An 18,799-nucleotide genomic window follows, 5' to 3' on the forward strand; every position below is an offset into this window, starting at 1 on the left:
CTGTTCTGCGCAATGACGACGCTGCAGGGGGCAGCGGCCTTTAAAGGAACATTACACCAACCAGAACCACTCAATCTGCATTAGATTTAACCAGCCCACGGGGAACATAAGTGCTTTGAACATATGCCTCTTTTTACTTGGCAATGTGTTCATTAAGCATTACTGTCAGGCGTTGATGAGGGACACCTGGGCAAGAAACAGCCCCAAATAATCAACATGACATTTTAACAGCATAAAAGCAGCTAAAGATACAGACAGACCTCACATGGCACAAAAAACACCAAAGACAACATTAACCTGAGCTGCTAGCAGAGCACAAAGCAAACTAGACATATCATATGCTGGGTTATTCATTTATTTAAGTAATTAGTCTTAGAGGGTTCAAGGAAAAAACATATAAAGCGTATCAATACTGTATTTATTAATTTTCATTTTTCATCCCTGAACGTATTGTTAAAATTATTACTATTTTATTATTTTGTTATTACTATTACTATGTTTATTGCTAAATAAGCTTGCTGTAACAATGGGAATTTCCCCTGGCATGCAGAAAACTAAAGGATTATCTTATTTTATCTTATCTTATGTTAGAGTGGTGCAGGACATGTATGAGGACTGTAAGACAGTGGTGAGGCGTGCTGTAGGAGTAACAGAGGAGTTCAAGGTGGAGGTGGGACTACATCAGGGATCAGCTCTGAGCCCCTTCTTGTTTGCTATGGTGATGGACAGGATGACAGACGAGGTTAGACAGGAGTCTCCATGGACTATGATGTTTGCAGATGACATTGTTATCTGTAGTGAGAGCAGGGAACAGGTGGAGGAGAAGCTAGAGGCGTGGAGGTTTGCCCTGGAAAGGAGAGGAATGAAGGTTAGCCGCAGCAAGACGGAGTATCTGTGTGTGAATGAGAGGGACCCAAGTGGAAGAGTGAGGTTACAGGGAGAAGAGATCAAGAAGGTGGAGGATTTTAAGTACTTAGGGTCAACAGTACAGAGCAATGGAGAGTGTGGAAAAGAGGTGAAGAAGCGTGTACAGGCAGGCTGGAACGGCTGGAGAAAAGTGTCAGGTGTGATGTGTGATAGAAGAGTTTCAGCTAAAATGAAAGGAAAGGTTTACAAAACTGTGGTGAGACCAGCCATGTTGTTTGGTCTGGAGACAGTGTCCCTGAGGAAAAGACAGGAGGCAGACCTGGAGGTAGCAGAACTGAAGATGCTGAGGTTCTCTTTGGGAATGACCAGGATGGATAGGATCAGGAATGAGTACATCAGAGGGACAGCACATGTTAGAGGCTTTGGAGATAAAGTCAGAGAGGCCAGACTGAGATGGTTCGGACATGTCCAGAGGAGAGAGAGTGAATATATTGGTAGAAGGATGCTGAGTTTCCCACTGCCAGGCAGGAAACCTAGAGGAAAACCAAAGAGGAGGTTTATGGATGTGGTTAAAGAGGACGTGAAGGTAGTTGGTGTGAGAGAAGAGGATGTAGAAGACAGGGTTAGATGGAGGCAATTGATTCGCTGTGGCGACCCCTGAAGGGAAAAGCCGAAAGGAAAAGAAGAAGATCTTATAGATGCATAAACAAATACGATTCAAGCACACAGTTACAAACACAACAGACAAAATGGGTTTTCATTAAAGAAAAAGATAAAAACTAGCATCTAAAGTGCTTAAGCATCATGTCTTGAAGTCTTCAAGTAGAATAAGAACTTTTATCTTCAACCTTTTTTCCATCTAAGGAACACACTTCAACTTTTAAAAAGATACACCCATAACCAGTCTTTTTTATTTTCAAAACTGCTTATTTTCAAGAAAAGTTTGGCCCACGGAGCTGCACCAGGAAAGGTTCCAGCATTGGAGAAAAAAAAAAATCAAAAATCAAAGGGCATCTTTCTATTTGCATTAATATGCACTCAGTAAATCTTATGCAAATTCAGTCATTGCCTTTCAAGATCTGTTGCTTACAAACAGATGATGACCATGTGGCACCCACTCTCTGGATGAGTTGATAAAACACTGTGCAAGTGACAGGCAGGGAACAGTGGCATTTAAAACATGAAATGCAAATGTATGTGACACAGGTGACATAATGTAGAGTGATTAAATAACACCTTTCAGGCAAATGCCCATTAATTTTCTTTTAAGAAAAGCTTGTGACAACTTGATGGTTTAAGTTTGTATGTTCTGCAAAATACTAAGAGAGGATGTTCCTTCACTCTAATTACCTCACATCACATTACATCACATGCTACCTTTTGTGCTGGTGAAAATCTTGATTTATTTATATTTATGATCTGTGCTGATGTTTTCTTTTTCTTGAGAGATATTATTTGATGCTGCCGTAAGGTTTTTTCCCCAACGAGAATCAATAATTTATTTATAATCAATTAAAAATATCCTAATTGTACAAAATAATATCCAGATATAGACAGAACATAGTCAAGTCTTTTGAATGTAGTAGGGCTTTCATTTTCAGCAAACTGTGTTTTACTATAGAGAATTTTTTTAAATATTGTGTTAAACAATCAGACCGCATATTTCAGAGAGCCGTCCTCTGCTGCATCTTTCAGTTTATCTTCCTATCACACATTTAGTAGTGCATTAAGCTCACAACACTTCCTGACAGCTCAACAAAATCTGTATTCAAGTCTTATCAGATTTCCTGAAGAAAATGTCCTGCCATTTGGGAACAACAAAGTAAGATCTTTGAGAGGATAAGACATAATTTTAAAATACCTTATTTAGTTGTGTTTTAGTTAATTTTCAAATGCTGTCTTCTTTTCTGTCGACCTGCAGTTTGTCATTTAATGCATTTTCAAAGTCAAATAAGCCGATTATGTCATGGAATAAGTGCAAAACTAATTAACAATAAAAATAGAAGTACACAGATATCCCTCTGGTCACATTCCCTGAGCCTTCATAAAATTTCAAGTGGGAATAATGAAAGTCAGAATGAGATTCATCTTCTCACTCAGTGTAACGTTTGTCCCTGAAAGATGTTCTTGTTTCCCTGTATCTCTTTTATATCGTTTCTGTAGGACGAAATGAGGTCACACATCAGCGTGTCAAGATTTATCACAGACTCTCCACTGGGACTAAAGCCTTTTTGTCAAATTACATTGAACATGGGGAAAACAGCATGATCATGTTTCTAGGAGGAAATTGGCTCACTTGAAATCCGTTCTGTTTTTTTTTTTTTTAAAAAAAGGAGTCAGAATGTGGGAGGTGGTGATCTTACAACATGTCCTCTGATTTAGCAGATAAACCTCTGAATTGCCTAAATATGTTCAGCAATGTTCTGCAGACACATTTGTTTTTCAATCATTTTATTTGTCAAGGATCATAATCTTAAGCTTAAATACAACATATGATATTGGTAGATAGGCCTCCCATATGAGTCGGGTTCTGCTCAAGGTTTCTTCCTGTTAAAAGGGAGTTTTTTTTCTCGCCATTGTTGCCTAAAATCAACATGGCTGCCTATAACCAAACACCACAAGTCCTTTCTACAGAAAGATTCTTCTAAAATATTATATATACCATTGAGTAAAACTGAAAGTGAAAGTTATTTATGAAGATATTGTAGTAAACCTGTTGATAAGCAATAAATTCACAACTGACTCACTCAATATTTTATATTAAATAACTCAGAAAGCCTCGGAGTCTTGCCAGTCTTTTCTTCAGGAGGAAATGACATCATGTGGAGCAGGTCATGTGATCTGGAATTAACACACTTCCTTCAGAGGTGTTTTTGTAATGGGTAACTAAGTTGTAAGTGATTTCTCAGATACAAATGCAATCTGTTATTTTCGATTAAAAAAGGTGATATATCGAAAAAAAAATCTCAACTTAATAAAAAGAACACAATCAAAACAATTTCTGAATGAGCTCTTTTATTATTGTTTAGTTAATTAGAAGGTGGTTGTTATTAAATTCGGACGGTTATTTAGTTGACATTTTAGTGACATCCAGTCATTTTTTCTTAATTAGTGGTTGTTTCCATAATAAATCATTATGGAATTTGTTAACACATGATCATAATGAACATAAAAAACATATATTTTTTACTTTTCAAAAAAATGTATGCAAGATATATCCCACTTCAGAAGTCCCTCAACTATATATTGACCCGGTTACTGGTTTGTTCAACTTTTTGTTTGACTTTTCACTGTTACTGTACAACTGCAGCTCTTCATGTATTCAGATTGTGAGACAGCTTAGATGTCTTCCCTCATAGGTAACATAATCCCATTTTTTCTAGTCAGTTGGTCACTTCTTTTTAATGCCAGTCTGTTGAGTTGATACAGTTAAAGTCAGGTCCCATGATGTTTGACCAACAGGCAGCTTTGCAACACTGCAGTCTGCATTGAACCACTGCAATAAAAGTCAGCCTTGCATCATCCATCTCAGACATTTGCCATAATACCATAAAACCACAGACAGCTGTTTCCAACAACTGTCTCTTTGAAGAAATAGCACCCTCTTCCTGCTCTGTGCTGTACCACAGCCCGGTAGATTTCTCACCAAATCAAAACTGACGGTACCATGACATCATTTGGGGTGACACATAAACATGCAAGGCAGTAAAAATGTTTCTTTCTTTTTTCTTTTATTTTTCAGCATTGGTCAACATGCATCATGTGTTTCTCTTTTACTGCAGTTTGCCACTGGTGTCCTGCTCAGCTTTACTATGACAATGTTAGCTTGAGTTACTACGGCAACAATAGAGTCATAAAGAATTACTATTATAATTCAGGTGCTACCAGAATGGATGTCAGCATAAACATCCCAGACTTAAAGGAAAGGTTCATCCAAACACACTGAATATTTCCCTTGATGTATATGTGTATATATATATATATATATATATATATATATATATATATGAGTTATCCTATTAGTCAGCAATTTAGTGGATCCACGATCATTGATGGTGCCACCACCCCAAACACCTTTTGCACCCCGTATCATCTCACTCCCACTTCTGTGCTTCACTGCCAGGATTGTGAAATCACTGTGGAAGTCCTAATCTTAAATTTTTTTGCTAAAGCACAAGCAAGATTTTCTTTTTTCTTAGATGCTGTCCATGAAGGTTCATATGATGTAACGTCCTTCACACTGTCTGAGCTGTCACAGAAATTCCAATTTCCTTTGATAACTTCCACACCAAGTCTGAAGCACTCATCCATTTATTTTTCAGAGCTAGACTGTGAATGTAGTGCACTGTCCGTGGGGCCATTTTAGGAAGATGACCACTCTGGTTCTGATTATTGGTTCTAGGCTCATTCGGTACTTCAAGATTACTGCTGTGTTCTACTTTCTAGTCACTGTCCACAGTTTATTCTGTATCCTTTTGTAAAGTCTCAGAATTGGATTTTTTTTTCTAATTCTCTGGTAATTCTTCTCCATGTGAAGCCATGATGCAGACATCACTCAATCAATCAATCAATCAATCTTTAATTATATAGCACTTTTCATACTATAAAAATGCAATACAAAATGCTTGACAAGACACACGTGCAGATAAACATAGTCCATAGGTGCAGAACTGAGAAGGTTCTGGTGTTCCATGGTCATTTTATAAACATGTTCAGATTGATTGGAAATCACAGCTGTACTCAGTTTTGTTTTGTTGAAATCAGTGATCACGGGTGTATTAGCTGAGTTTGTACTTTTAAGGTAGGTAGGTAGGTAGGTAGGTAGGTAGGTAGGTAGGTAGGTAGGTAGGTAGGTAGGTAGGTAGGAAGGAAGGAAGGAAGGAAGGAAGGAAGGAAGGAAGGAAGGAAGGAAGGAAGGAAGGAAGGAAGGAAGGAAGGAAGGAAGAAATAAGCTCTTCATATACTCATTACTCAGCACATAGAGTAAAATAAACTGTGATCTATTCAGTTTGTATAGAGTATTGTAATGGAATTAGTGCATGGTATTCTGTTTGTGATGCTCTGTCTGGAGTGTATCAGGGCGGAGTTCACCTCACAGCATTAAGGAATAGAAGTCAGACAGTTTAAACTGCTGAACAGGTTGACCAAGTAAACTTACCTCTAAGCTGCAGCTTGTTTGGCTTGTTCTTTGCTTTTGTACTGAAAATCTTATGACCTTTGAGCTCTTGTATGCCATCATTGACTAATTTAAATGATTAAATAAATCAAATTATTTCGTGATCCTTGTCCTATCGTATAGTTAAAGCAGAAGATCAATCAGTTCTCAATTTGTTCTCAAACTCTAAAAGTGTCAGAGCTCTCTCCTCACCCTATTCCTATCTGGCATCCCAAAATACCTTTCCCCAGCTGTCTCCCCCTTTCTCTCCTTCTTTTGCTCCTCTTCCCTTTCTCTCTCTCTGCTCTCCTTCCTCAGCGCTTCACCTGAGTGGAGCATGGCTTCCCAGCTGCTGCCACTCAGGTGATTAGCTTCACCACGAGACCCGGACAGCTGAAACTCCTTGCCTTGATTACTACTGCTGCAATAAAGACCGGCTGAACCGTCCACACCCTGCCAGATCATTGAACTCAACTTACCTGTCAGTACTTTCTGGCCACCCCTAAGGTACATTGCATGTTTTTGGAGGTTCTAACATTTCCCTGTTGAATGAATGGACTTGCTCTTATATAGCGCTTTACTACTCATCAGAGTACTCAAAGCGCTCATACAACAATTGCTTCCATTCACCCATACGCTCATACATTCTCACTCTGGTGGGGACAGAAGCGTGGCTGCCAATCCGCGCCTAAGGTGGGTTAAGTGTCTTGCCCAAGGACACAACAGCACATGACTAGGCGAGAGCGGGAATCGAACCTCTGACCCTTAGATCATTGGACGACCCGCTCTACCACCTGAGCCACAGCCGTTGTGCCTAGATTCCAGCTGTCTGGGCTCTCACCTGCTCCATTCCCTTTGGACAACCCCGGAACCCATTCAGTGCACTTCTTTCTCCTCTGGACTCCCAGCTCTCCTCATACTGCATCTGCCTCCCCTCCAGTCTCCCTCCTTCATCTGCCTCTGACCACCAGGGATTCATCCACCTGCCATATTCATTCCCTACAATAAAGACAGTTTCATTCACCCAGCTCTGGTTGTGTGATTCTCTGCCTGGGTCCACACCCCTTGAAACCGTGACAAAAAGCTTCTGTTATTGTCTTTCATATATTCTTTTGCTTCTCCCCCCCCCCCCCCCCCCCCCCCCCAAATATCTTGTGTTTATATCTCTTCTGCTTCCTCCCTTGCATTGTTCTCATTTTCTGAAGGCTAATTAATATACATACAGTATTTCATACATTTGCACACCTGAAATTAACTTGAAATTCCACTTTATCAGACAATGCCAGGTTTGTCTGAATGTTGCTTTTAATCTGAAGTTCCTGAAATCTGTTTAAACTATATAAAACATTTTGGTGTATTTTAAGACATTAACTATATGAGGATTGTTAAAAGTGTATTATTCTTTAATGTGTGCTTTTATTCCAGCTGTAACATTCCAAACAGGCATGTCTTTGTCAGCATGTTTACTCTGCTGGATGAAGCAGTTTTTAAAGTGACCCCATGATCACAAGACATCTGTCTGTGGTCTAGGAGATATTCAGCAATAACACCTGGACAGATTTGACTGTGAACACTTTCTACAGCACACTATCCTTTATGCCCAACCTGAATCCAGACTCTGGGAGATTATTAGGATTATATTAATTCTGGTGAATTTGCTGCAACCATCAAATCCTGTTGAGATGCATTTTCATTATTTGTCCTGTCAAGAAGGAGATGTCAGTGAAAACCAACTCACACATACAGTATTAATCCTAGCTGCCACTAGAGGGCTGGTGTCCACAGTTTGATGCAGCTGGAAAAGCATATTGTCATATACTGTGATGTTACGTTAATGTGAAATGTGTTTTTAACCACTAAACAGTTTGTAATAACCCTGAAGGACAGTTAGTGAATCCATAAATACCAACAAAAACCTCAACTCTCCACTGTCAATAAACTATAAGGCGTCGTTTAGCAGGTAAAAATAGTTTCACAGTACACAACAACTAAACGCCCACAAGTTTACTTTTATAAAAACCGTAACACAATCTAAACTTTCACCATAGTTTTATGTCAGGCTGTTCTCATAAATGCTGCATTGTTGACATGATAAATGTCCCATTTTGAACCTAAAGTCATACTATGTGCTGGAAGAAACAATTCACATTTTTTTTCTCTTTGTTTCTTTCTGCAGATGAAATCTATTGGAATGTACAAAAAGAGAAGCAGGAAAGGACCTTTGCACTGACTGATAATGAAATGAGGGATTATCTGGCTGTCCTGTGGAGTTCAGTCCATCTCCTGCCCTCTGATTACTGGACGTCACCTTCAGTTTGAGCCTTTCAGAAATGCTGAGTTTGGCAGCGTGTTATATTATATCAGTGGCAAAACAGGGGAAGAGCAAATCTGTGATGAAACAGGCCATTAAATGAAATAAAGTAACCTGTCTCATAGAGGCAGCATGATAAATGGCTTTGATTAGAGGGAATTATACATGTTGCTGAAATGTCATGATGTCATTAAATGGGAATTATCCCTGAATGATTATTGAATATATTGATTTGTGTTGTGTAGGAGTGACTGAGATCTTGTAGGCGTGTCAGCAGTCTTCAAACAGTTCTTGAATGGGTTTCTGGGGTTAAAGGTAAAATCAGTGATACTAATCCAGTGCACTTTCTGTTAAATTCATCAAAAACTTCGTCACCATCAGCTCGCAGTCCGCTCTGCACGTCTCTGAGAAAATCCGTTGATTGTACACAACTCTGGCTCTGTAAATGGAAAACAAATACAGTGGCTCAACACACACCATTATTTAACCCCTTTCAGAAATGGACTCTGACCACTGAATGCAAAACAAAATGTGCCAGCTGCTTCCAGTGAGGTCACTTTTCGATAAAATTTGCAGCAGCACTCTATGGGTCAGACCTAGTAGCATTTCTGCATCACTTTCAGCATGATACAGACTGAACTCCATGCTGTCACATTAACAGATATTCACATACAAGCAACACTTTTCAAGTTGAGTGAAATGATTTCGGAAAAGATTTTCCGCAATTCAGCATTAATGCTGTTCCAAAAACATGTCAGAGCACCAGGAAACACACCTTGCTGCCAAAATCACAACACGTTTGTTGTTTACTTGTCACATCTGTTGCAAACTTATACGTTCACAAAAATACAATTTTACTGCAATGAATGAGTCTGTAACAGGTCCAATTAACAAGAATCACCAATAATGAATGGAATCTTTGTTTTAAGAAAACATCAACGGGGGTGATGTTCAATTCGTTGCTTCCAGCTGTTTGTAGGAGTCTTTCCTCTTAGGTAAATAAACACCTGCATGATCAGACAGCAACAGGATTCATATGAGCGTCTCCAAATGGAGAGAGAGTGCTGCACATTTATGCACACAGAACAATAGCGGTAACTTCACTAGTTATCTCTAATCATAAGTTATTCCTGAAACGGAGACAGAATCAGTCGGTCCTATTGATAAATGATATCTTGGATTTTCAATCACTTCAGACAGGTGAGCTGTCACACAGAGTCGTAGGTTATCAGCTGCAGTCACATCGTTTGTTACACAGCGACTGTCCTCACGTTCAGTCCTCAGCTCCGTCACAGCTGTCGAGATATTTTTATAAAAAATAAAGTCAGCAAGTAGATCATCACACATGGACAAAATGTTCAGTGTTATTAAATTAAATATAAACTAGACTTTGAATTATTTGCACAGTTTGATAAGCTTTGTTTTTTTGTCTATTAGAGGATTATTATTCATCACACATCACTTTGTGTACTATTAAATCTCCTGTACTGTGGCGCTGTCCATCACTGTGTCTGAATGAAGCTGTGAGGAACGTTAATGATAAAGTGACCTACATCTGAATGACCAAATTTCATCACTTTTACAGACTGATGAAAGTACAATTTATATATTTACATTCTGAAAAGGCTTTTACAGCGTGTCTTGTGCACATTTATGCTTTGTGCATGTTTCATTTCATGGGGAAATCAAGAGGGGCACTAAATCTGGAGCATACTATCTAAATATCAATCATCTTTCTCTGGAATCACAGAAAGTCACTAATGAGGAGCAAATGAATCATTTATTAATAATCATTTATTATTATCAGGTTACTTTAATTGTTGTTTTGTAGTGTTGTTTGAATGGTACTCTAAATAGGAAGGCAGTCTAGTTCTGTTTTTATCATTAAATTTATTTTTAGCCATATAATTTAGATGTTTAGGCGAGACTAAAGCAGTAATTTCTGTGATTTTATGGATGACAAGCCTGAGAAAAAGAAAAGAAAATGTTTTTTAGACGTAGTTAAATGTACAACAATGAAAATCTGATTCTTAGAATGCCTTTCACTGAGATTTAGTCATCATGTGGCTCTGAGAAAGAAGAATACAGGCTAAGCAGCTGCAAAGGCATGTCCACCTTTAATTCACACAAGCTAACAGTCTCTGCTCTAGTGTGTGAAGGAATAACTGTGATGCTCTGTTTTGTAAGTCCTTCTCTGAATACAACCGAGATCCTGGAAGCTTATCTAGCTGATATCACTTGAAATTATCCAAGGAATGTTGTACTCTTGTCTGCGGTTCAATACCAACACATGATGGTGACATTTGAGAGCTACAGAGTGAGAGTAACGCTTTATTGTTTCATGTCGGGCTGCTGTATTTTCTGCATGAATGTGAGCTTTTGTGGAAGTAAGTATTGTTCAAAGGCAGTGCAAATCGTGTGCCACATGTAAGAGTGGTAGGTGGATGAAAACCTGCGGTGCGATGAGGACCCTCACCGAGGAGCTGGTGCCACTCAGCTTCACCTAATGGGAGTGAAGAGGATGATGGGCAACCAGGACAGAGGGGCTGAGGAGCTGATCAGATGATCAGTATGTCGCTTTGTGATGTGAGTCACATTTACCACAAAGAAACGCAAAGTGGCACCAAAAAAATAGAGGATTCTAAATTTGTGAGGAGACGGGGGATCCATTCTTTTACAGGTTCAGTCACTGTTCAGTTTGACTTCCAAAATAAGAACGACAGAAACATAATCCTGATTGAGAATTATTTAAGATACAAAATCATGAATTTTTCACATTTTCTCTTTAAAAAATCAACAAAACAGCCAACTATCACAACAGTTTCAGTTAAATTTCCCATCAGCTGACCATTGTTTCCTCTCTAAATACTGTTATTAGTATTTCTATAATATTTCCAAATGGCTTTAGAATGTCTGAGTGTTAATTTCCTCAATAGCGAGTGTCATATTCTGGTATCACCATTATTTTCCTGTAATGCACCTACAAAGATGAGCAGTGTCTGTGGTAACTAGGCATAGCTTTATGGAGCCCTTAACAAATGTAATTTTAGGTCTAAAATATTGAGGCAGATGTAAAATCATCTCTACACAAAAAACAGAAGACAAAATATTTGTCCTTTAAAAACAGCAAATCCAAGCTTTATGTTCATAAACAGAAGATTAAATGTCAAATAACTGGGGACTATTGGCAGGTAATTTGACTTTTGTCAGTTAGATGAAGGTTGCAATTCAGTATTACTTTCTAAACATTATTTATTATATCTGTGAAGACATCTGCACATAATTATGTCATTTGCACATCTAGCATATATCATTTGCACATTTCTGTATCACTCTTGTATATTCTGTTTTATTTATTTATTTTCTGTACTTTTACCTTCACTTTATACCCTATCTTAACATTCTGTGTTGTCTTACTGTTGACCCCTTTATTGAATATCTTTGCTGGTGCAACTGAATTTCCCTCTGGGGATTAATAAAATAATTTTCACAGAAGTAACAGCTTTTAATCTACCAAAATATCTCTTTTCTTTTTTTCTACATGTCCAATTACTCACTCAGCTCCAGTGATGTTATGCAACAGGAGACAATGTACAGCATGTGTGAGTAAGACCCAGTGGTTGACTTCAGCTGTTCATGCAAACACTCAGAGAGCAGAAAAAGATGAAGACCTCTCACTCTGCTGCTAATTCTCCGACCCACGCTCTTAATTGGAGACGTTATCAGGGAGAGACTGGAACAAGAGGAATCCTAAATAGAAATCTATGGCCTTTTGACACCCCGCACTCCTCCCCTCAAAACACCAATCATCTGCTCAGTAACAGCTGAACTGGGAAATGTTCAGCCAATCGTTTTGCTCCACTGACTGAAAAGCAATGTCGTGAAACTATGTGCTCATACAGTAGAAGTAAAACCTTTACAGAAAACCCTTCTAAAACGTTATTTGGAGGCAAAGTCACCAAAGGTTTTAAGTTTTTTGAGTTGTGATTCGACACATGCAGTTATATGTCCCTTTGATCATTCAAACTGCAGAACTTAAGGCTCCTTTTACACCCAGTTAGACAGGCTTGGTTGTTTTAGCCTAAAAGAAGAGGCCAGGGGTGTTAACAAGATGGCTGTCAAGAGGCAAAGCTTAAGGATTTCAATGGTATTCAGAGTTGACTCCAATCAGGAAACTTTATGCCTGAAGCTAAATGTCTTGTAAATATTTACAGTAATTAAGGAACTGTTGAGTGTTTGCCCAGAGGCCACAGACCCTGAAGGGCCATAAACCCCACAAGGTATTCACTGGTTTGGGCAATTTGAGCAGTTCTGAATGTGTTCAAAAAGTCTTTTTTTTTCTTACCACTAAAGCACAATATGAGCTAAGTTGAGTACTGCATTATCAGCTAATTATCTGGACCTGGGTTATGGAAGTGTCCAAGGTCAAAGCCGAGTTAAATGACATATATGATTTTAGTTTATATAGACCTCATGTCAATAAATAAAGTTGTGTTTGATGAAAATACCAAGAACTAAGACACCTTAAATCATCTGCTGTTTCAGCAAAGGAAATCTGGTTGTAGCACTTTATGGAAAGCCCCAGGGCCAGCACTGGGATGTGGCTTAAAAACACAGATTCAGACTTTCACAGTTTCATGCACAACCCAAAGAAGCCAATCCTGTCAACTTTCTGTAGCTTTCTGTATTACTCCCTTTCTTTAGAATCTGTTTAGTTAGGTGTATCGCTGAACTACTCCAATATTACAACTGGCCTTAGCCTTGACAAGTTTTACAGTGTCAGAGCAGAGCTGTAGGCGAGAAAGCGGTAAGGACTTTATAGATCCGTTCATTCATTCTTGAGGAAGCAACAGTGTTGATTTAGATTTGTCATTTTAGAGGAAGAAGAGATTATGTGGGTGAAATTACATTTTAAATATGTAACGTTTATACACAGACATTAGTTTATAGGGATTATGTTTAGACTTTAATACGGTTTAATTACTTCTAGAGACTCTGGGTTTGTTTGTTTTGTTAGACTTTAAGTTCTATAGTGGCTAAAAATGTGCAGCTTTGAAGGACAACACTAGTCTGAGCTAATCAGTGTCCAAAAACTTTTTTTTAAAGAACTATCTGGCATATACCTAAATCACAATCAAGATGCCAAATGAAAATTAACATAGGACCTATTTTGTTTTCTTTTTTAACTCTGGAGATGTGAGACAGCCATGTATAAAAAGTTTGCACTGCACTATCAAACGTGAGAGACAAATTTAGGTCTTCTTCTGCAGAGGAACCAAAGAGGAGCATGCAGGGCTGATCAATAGTTTCACTGTGGGAATCTCTGAGCCAAGCAGCCGGAGTTGCAAAACATTTTTCCCTGTCAAAGACTTTGAAGGCAGCAGGCTGCACAGTGAGCCTGATATTTCCCTGTGAGTGAGGCCTCCTGTCCTCGGAGGATCTCGGCCAGTCTCTGGATCTTGGTTCGTGTTTGCGCTTTGACCCGAACACTCCTGCTATGTCAGCCCTTCTGAGGCGCATATAAAACGGCCTCCTCCTGCCGCTCAGCCTCTTCCGTGTGGAGACTCAAGTCTGCCAAACCGCTCCCCACAAGCAAACAACAACACAACAACAACAACATGACCACCGCCGCTCAGCCCATTTTCTCAAAGGGAGAGGACTGCAAGTCCTCCTGGCACGACGCGGACGCCGGCTACAATGAGGCCGACACGCATCTGGAGATCATGGGAAAACCCGTGATGGAGCGCTGGGAGACCCCCTACATGCACTCCCTGGCCACTGTTGCAGCCTCCAAAGGTAAAAGTAGAGGTGTTAGGAAAAAAGCGAGTGTACATTGTCGGACGTAGCAGTATGCAATGTGACGTGTCCGATAATGGACGCATGTGAGCATTCACTGCCCTGAAGATGGCAGCTCAACAGGCAAAGAAGTTGGATTTAATTTGCAAATATAACAAAGAACTGGTGCAGAAAAATAGTCAATATTAGTTTGTAAACAGTTATATACCATTTCTATGTTAAATAAAATTCTGTTATCAGCTAAAAAACAAGCAATAAACAAAAAGCAAATCAGCATTAAGCTGAATATATAATTTGCCTTAAAATATACCTTTTTTTTTTAAATAATAGACATTAAGAAAGACATAGAGATTTGAAGAAAGAGATCATAGAAACTAATTTCAAGTTGAGGAGAAGGAATAAAATATGTTTTTAAATTACATGAAATTTTATGACTGACAGCATTTATCTGCTGAGATTTTGTTTACTATTGTTTGGCGAAATCTATGAAAATCCATTATCTTTTGCATGCTTTGGAGCTTTTCATTTTCATTTGTGTTAACTGATCTTGGGGACATGTGTGAGAGTGCGAGCAGCATGGTGCTCAGTGCCTGGTGAGTACTACAGCAGCTGTTACTTCACTCGTGGGAACTGTCCAAGAAATCTGCAGCGGGGGTACAGCTCGTCTGCTTTTAGCTTTTTGTGAAAACAGGCCGACGATCCACACGACCTGGTGACAGCAAGCATGTGCACTCAGTCTGCACAATGCTGTAAAAATGCACAATATTCTTACGCTTGAGAAGGCAGAATGTAGACATATTATGTATAATTACTGTTGTCCGTTAAGATATGGCACTTCTGCAAGATACACAAAGCTGTTTTAGACCATTTCACATAGTCTGTGCCAATTTCCCTGCAGTTACACATGAGGAACAATGTTAAATATGTGACGATTACACTCAGAGCTTCTCCAACAGCTGCTTAAAGGTCCACTAAATCATTGTGAAAGGGTCAAGGAATAACTAATAGCATTTACCCTGTTCTATTTATATTCTGCTCTGGAAGAAAATGAAACCCTGTGGCCCTTCTGTCCAAACACATGCTACCACCAACTGGCTTTCTCTCCACACCCAGCAGAAGGAAGATTTCGGTCTGAGCATGAAAAAAGTCCTGTTGATATCAGGGATGTGCTCTGTTAGAGAAAGTAATGGCTCAGAATAATGGTATCACTTTGTTAATAAGCTCCAAACAACAAGCTTCAGTGGAAGAGGTACTGGAGCAACCAAACTTTTGGTTTGGTACTTGGTTTTCATGTTTTTGGACACATCAAAGTAGTATTAGTTGAGTACAGTTCTCGTGAAAATACTAGAAAGTTACTCACATAAACACACTCAAACTCAGACAGACCTGGGAAAGCTTCACTAACAGCCTCTGTTTTGATCCCTGGCAGGCGGTCGGGTTCTGGAGATTGGTTTCGGCATGGCTATCGCTGCCACAAAAATCGAATCTTTCCCCATCGAGGAGCACTGGATCATCGAGTGCAACGATGGAGTCTTCGCACGTCTGGAGAACTGGGCCAAGTCTCAGCCACATAAGGTCAGTAGATCTGACTGTAAATCTGGTTTAACTGAGCAAAAGACTATCCATCCTCTATACAGCGCTTTATCCTCACTAGGGTCACGGGGGTGCTGGAGTCTATCCCAGCTGACTCGGGCGAAGGCAGGGGACACCCTGGACAGGTCGCCAGTCTGTCGCAGGGCTACATATACAGACAAACAATCACATTCACACCTATGGGCAATTTTAGAGTAATCAGTTAACCTCAGCATATTTTTGAACTGTGGGAGGAAGCCGGAGTGCCCGGAGAAAACCCACGCATGCACAGGGAGAACATGCAAACTCCATGCAGAAAGATCCCAGGCCCAGGCCGGGATTTGAATCAGGGATCTTCTTGCTGCAAGGCAAAAGTTCTACCCACTACCCCACTGTGCGGCCCAGCAAAAGATTAGCTTCTGTTAAATTTACTGCTCCTGTTCCTACATGTGAAGGTGCTGATGAGTGTTTATGTTGCTGCAGGTCGTTCCTCTGAAGGGCCTGTGGGAGAACGTCGTTCCCACCCTGCCAGACGGACACTTCGATGGTGAGGAATAAAACGAGAGAGGAAGGGACTTCTACAGCTCAATGTTTACTTGATCCGCAATCCAGAGTTGACTGTTATGTTAATATAGTCTAAATCAAAAGAATGTGTTAGATAGCCTTTTTTAAACACTTGTCATAACTACACCTAGACCACCAAATTATAAAATCCTGGACTCAAGTCTGAGAGATGGATAAATGCAGGATGAACCATTTTTGTTGCATTTCACTGTTTGGAGGAAAAAACTCATAAAACAAGGGTAAAGAAATGTGTGTAAAAGTGTTTGATTGACCTGCTGAATGTTTGCTGCTCACACAGTGTCTCTCCTCCCTCAGGTATCCTGTATGACACATACCCTCTGTCAGAGGACACATGGCACACTCACCAGTTTGACTTCATCAAGGTAGGCACTTACAATCCATCTACACAAAATTAAACAAGTATACGCCCCAGAAGAATGAAACGGAAGATTGAGCAAAAAAATAAATGGAAATGTTTACATGAAAAGCAGGAGTTACTGAAGTGTAAATATATCAGTTTGCCAGTCTTTAAAACCTCTGAACTGCAGTTTAAACAGAACAGAGCGTCACCAGACCTGTGTGTCTTCATGCCATATATCTGGAGCTGAATATCTGATGTATTTCGGTGTTTTTCGGCAGGGTCACGCTCACAGGCTGCTGAAACCCGGCGGCGTCCTCACCTACTGCAACCTGACCTCCTGGGGCGAGCTGCTCAAGTCCAAATACGACAACATTGAGAAAATGTTCGAGGTTGGTTCATAATACAGCTAAAGACAAAGAATACAAATTAGCCTTCATGTAAGATGTAACTGATTTGCTTCAGTTTTACAGCACTGCGCTGTCTACTTACCGGTAGTTTCTTTCCATAATTTTCCAGCACAAGAAGGCGTTTTTAAATGTCAAAAATCCTTTTGTGTCCAGATAAGAAATCAACATATTTTATTCTGATACTGCATTGAACCATCCAAAGACAAAGCAAAATGTTTCTTTTAAAGCTATTGCACCTTTTAAAAACATTTTTTTTTACAGCTATGAGCAGCTCCTTCATGCTATGCATTGTGGGAGATTAGTGTACATGACGTGCTTTTAAAATGCATGCTGACTTTTTTCAGGACACTTTATTGGACCATTTTTGCAGTGTAAATGGATGAGATACTTAAAACAACTAGGATACAAATGGGACGCTGCTGTTATCACTAATGCTGCAGCCACTGTTGGCAGAAGAAGGTGGTGGCGTTCGCACAAATCCAGAAGATAAACATGCTTTACAAAGTCAAGATGATGATCCAGATGCACCAAAAAATGTTAGAACTTAGCATTTATATCTGAAGAAAGAAAATTAGATGCAATAAATACAGAATCTTGTTGTTTTTGAGGCATAAAAGGGGGAAAAAAAGTTACTAGACATCGAATTTTAATACAATCAGTACAATCACTGATGCTGTTTGAACCAGAGCTGAACATGTGAATCATCGACACGTATTCTGTGAAGTGAATCTATAGCCCGATTGTTCTTGGTCTCCTGTAACGTGGGTTTCAACAGCACACGTTACAGTCTGTTGTGTGATCATAGCGTGCGTCGGCACACATTGAATTCCGTGCCGCGATCTTTTCGAGGTTAATGATAAACAGGGTTGGGTTGTAGAGGCCGATAAAGCCGTGAACCTCCTCACACCTCTCTCTGTTAACCATTTATCAGGAGACCCAGGTGCCTCATCTGCTCCAAGCTGGATTCAAGAAGGACAAGATTAGCACCACCACCCTGGACATCGTACCGCCCGCTGAATGCAAATACTATTCCTTCAAGAAGATGATCACCCCCACCATTGTGAAAGAGTAAAGTCTGAAGACACCCCCTTTTTTTTTTTACTCTAATGTGCCTTTTATCGTGACCCTCGTCCATTTATTTCACTCTGCAACATTTCAATAAACCCAGTTTACAGAGTCGTGTATTTACTGTGTTTATTTTTACGCTTTAAATAAAAGAGTTCATGCAACTTCTAGACTCATGCTGATAAAAAGTGCACTTTTTCATGGTTAGTAGTTGTGTAGCCGCTTTGTTCCAGCAGACTGAGCCGTATGTATCCACTGATATATTTCAGTAACAAAATATGTGACACAACATCAAACTGAAACCACCAAAAATACATCCACACCCCACTGAGACTCACCTGTTTTAGGTCTTATATCATCCGGCATCTTTCTTCCCCAGCATAGCCCAGTTTTAGACCAAGCAGTAAATATATCACTCCATGTTCGAACACATGCTTTGTAATAACCTTTATAAAGTACAGCCTATTGGGTTTATTAATAAAATAAGCAGAATCATGGGTTTTGTGTAGAAATCTGACTATTAAAAATGACAAATCATTGCAGGAACTCTCAGTGGTGTGTTCAGCTGAAGTGTAGTTTTCACAGCCAGCAGTAGAGAAGATGTTCAGATGCTGTACTTGAATAAAAACGAAACAAAAAATACCAAACTGCAGAAGATTTGTTCAGAAATAGAAGTCCTGCATTGAAATGCTACTTAAGAA

General features: G+C 39.5%; 1 protein-coding gene across 1 annotated transcript; it reads left to right on the plus strand.

Annotated features, from left to right (window-relative positions):
• The first annotated feature begins 13,787 nt into the window (after nt 1-13,787).
• gamt (guanidinoacetate N-methyltransferase) lies at nt 13,788-18,209 on the plus strand. The gene is made up of 6 exons (XM_022192547.2): nt 13,788-14,129; nt 15,559-15,704; nt 16,185-16,248; nt 16,581-16,648; nt 16,905-17,015; nt 17,965-18,209. Exons 1-6 carry the CDS (start codon nt 13,952-13,954, stop codon nt 18,103-18,105), a joined length of 708 nt encoding a protein of 235 aa, XP_022048239.1. The 5' UTR covers nt 13,788-13,951; the 3' UTR covers nt 18,106-18,209.
• Nucleotides 18,210-18,799: the final 590 nt, after the last annotated feature.

The sequence above is a fragment of the Acanthochromis polyacanthus genome, chromosome 4 (genome assembly GCF_021347895.1).
Source record: "Acanthochromis polyacanthus isolate Apoly-LR-REF ecotype Palm Island chromosome 4, KAUST_Apoly_ChrSc, whole genome shotgun sequence".
Taxonomy (NCBI): Eukaryota; Metazoa; Chordata; class Actinopteri; family Pomacentridae; genus Acanthochromis; species Acanthochromis polyacanthus.